This window comes from Nanorana parkeri, unplaced genomic scaffold, assembly GCF_000935625.1.
Source record: "Nanorana parkeri isolate BGI_ZX_2015 unplaced genomic scaffold, ASM93562v1 scaffold1846, whole genome shotgun sequence".
In the NCBI taxonomy this organism is placed as follows: Eukaryota; Metazoa; Chordata; class Amphibia; order Anura; family Dicroglossidae; genus Nanorana; species Nanorana parkeri.
Window position 1 is genome coordinate 113,093 of NW_017308114.1, and position 2,792 is coordinate 115,884.

Consider the following 2,792-nt stretch of genomic DNA (forward strand, 5'->3'; position numbering starts at 1 on the left):
GTTGGGTACGGGACAGAGCCCGCTCTATATGATGTTGGGTACAGGATGGAGCCCTCTCTATATGATGTTGGGTACAGGAAGGAGCCCTCTCTGATATAATGTTGGGTATGGGACAGAGCCCTCTCTATGATATAATGTTGGGTACGGGACGGAGCCCTCTCTATGATATGATATTGGGTACGGGACGGAGCCCTCTCTATGATATGACGTTGGGTACGAGACAGAGCCCGCTCTATATGATGTTGGGTACAGGATGGAGCCCTCTCTATATGATGTTGGGTACAGGAAGGAGCCCTCTCTGATATAATGTTGGGTATGGGACAGAGCCCTCTCTATGATATAATGTTGGGTATGGGACAGAGCCCTCTCTATGATATAATGTTGGGTATGGGACAGAGCCCTCTCTATGATATAATGTTGGGCATGGAACAGAGCCCTCTCTATGATATGATGTTGGGTACAGGAAGGAGCCCTCTCTATGATATGATGTTGGGTACCGGTCGGAGCCCTCTCTATGATATGATATTGGGTACAGGACGGAGCCCTCTCTATGATATGATAATTGGTACAGGAAGGAGCCCTCTCTATGATATAATGTTGGGTATGGGACAGAGCCCTCTCTATGATATAATGTTGGGCATGGGACAGAGCCCTCTCTATGATATGATGTTGGGTACAGGAAGCAGCCCTCTCTATGATATGATGTTGGGTACCGGTCGGAGCCCTCTCTATGATATGATATTGGGTACCGGTCGGAGCCCTCTCTATGATATGATATTGGGTACAGGACGGAGCCCTCTCTATGATATGATATTGGGTACCGGACAGAGCACTCTCTATGATATGATATGATATTGGGTACAGGAAGGAGCCCTCTCTATGATATAATGTTGGGTACCGGTCGGAGCCCTCTCTATGATATGATATTGGGTACAGGAAGGAGCCCTCTCTATGATATAATGTTGGGTACCGGTCGGAGCCCTCTCTATGATATGATATTGGGTACAGGAAGGAGCCCTCTCTATGATATGATATGATATTCGGTACGGGACGGAGCCCTCTCTATGATATTGGGTACAGGATGGAGCCCTCTCTATGATCTTGGGTACAGGATGGACAATTGCCCCACTGTTCTGTGATATGACCGCGTATCAGGCACCGGATGGGCACTGTTCAATTGTTCCCACAAGCGGCACGTTTACGCGAAGGAGTTTTCTGCCGTGTGAGATCTCTGGTGAGTGGCCAGTTGGTAGCTCCAGCAGAAGCTCTGCCCACATTCAATACAGGTGTACGGCTTTTCGCCAGTGTGGACGCGCTGGTGGCGGACAAGCTGGTAACTCCAGCTGAAGTTTTTGCCGCACTGCGGGCAGGAATACGGCCTCTCTCCGGTGTGGGTTCGTTGGTGTTTGTTGTAGTCGGAGTTGCGGCTGAAGTTCTTGCCGCAGAGGGGGCACTGGAAAGGCTTCTCGTTGCTGTGGGTGACGCGGTGGCGGTCGCAGCCCACCTTGTCGATGAAACATTTGCCGCATTCGGGACAGGCGTAGGGCTTTTCGCCCGTGTGAATACGCTGGTGGGTCACCAGGACGGAGCGCTGGCTGAAGCTCTTGCCGCAGGTGGCACAGGTGTAGGGGCGCTCGCCGGTGTGAATGCGCTGGTGCATTACCAGCTTGGAGCTCTCGCTGAAGCTCTTGCCGCACTGGTTACAGGTGTAAGGGCGCTCACCTGTGTGAGTCCTCTGGTGGGTGATAAGGTGCGAGCGCACGCTGAAGCTCTTGCCGCAGTCGTCGCAGGAATACGGCCGTTCGCCGGTGTGAGTGCGCTGGTGAATGACCAGCTTGGAACTCTCGCTGAAACTTTTGCCGCACTCTATGCACGTGTACGGGCGCTCTCCGGTGTGGGTGCGCTGGTGGCGGACCAGCTGGGAGCTCTCGCTGAAACGTTTGTTGCAGTCCGAGCAGGCGAAGGGCTTCTCGCCGGTGTGAATTTTCTGGTGGCGGATGAGCAGGGAACACGAGGTGAAGCTTTTGCCGCAGTCCACGCAGGGGTAGGGACGTTCCCCGGTGTGGTTCCGGTGATGCTGGATGAGCAGAGATTTCTGGCTGAACCGTTTCCCGCACACCGTGCACAGGAAGGGCTTGGCTTTCGCGCTGGTCCTCTTCTGAGGTCGGAATGTTCGAGCAATGGAAAACCGCGACCCGCTGGAGGGCACCGGGCACTCCGGCCCTCCATTATCCTTTGTTTCGTTCTCCTCTCCTGTGCGAGCCTTCAACTCACCGACTGGAAGGTTATTGTTGCAGGCCGCCATTCTCGCCGTGCTCAGCAGCTCAGACAACCGGTCTGGGGAACAATGGTTAAGTGCGTCATGATCCTGACCGGGAGCCACGAATTCATTCAGGATGTTCAGGGACAGTCTCTCCGGGGAGTCTCTGCTGAGGTTGCGGTGTGTTTTGGTGGGCTTTCTCCGACGTCTGGGGGTATCTGCTGAGGTCTGTGTGTTATTATTCTTCTCCTGGCACAGCGTGGCTACGGTTCTCGGGGCTCCTTTACAATCTGCGGAATGAAAAAAAACAGAAGAATTACTATTAACACCGACATCAGCTCTGCTGCGTTCTGACACTGGGGGACCGGAAACAAAGGCATATTGTTACATGTGCACTGGGGGACCGGAAACAAAGGCATATTGTTACATGTGCACTGGGGGACCGGAAACAAAGGCATATTGTTACATGTGCACTGGGGGACCGGAAACAAAAGGTTGTTACATGTGCACTGGGGGACCGGAAACAAAGGTT

At 53.3% G+C, this 2,792-nt stretch overlaps 1 protein-coding gene across 1 annotated transcript; it reads right to left on the reverse strand.

The window, feature by feature from the left end:
* Positions 1-1,198: 1,198 nt before the first annotated feature.
* Positions 1,199-2,545, reverse strand: LOC108799883 (zinc finger protein 239-like). Its single transcript, XM_018571816.1, has one exon. The coding sequence runs from the start codon at positions 2,303-2,305 to the stop codon at positions 1,199-1,201; it is 1,107 nt and encodes a 368-aa protein (XP_018427318.1). The 5' UTR covers positions 2,306-2,545.
* Positions 2,546-2,792: the final 247 nt, after the last annotated feature.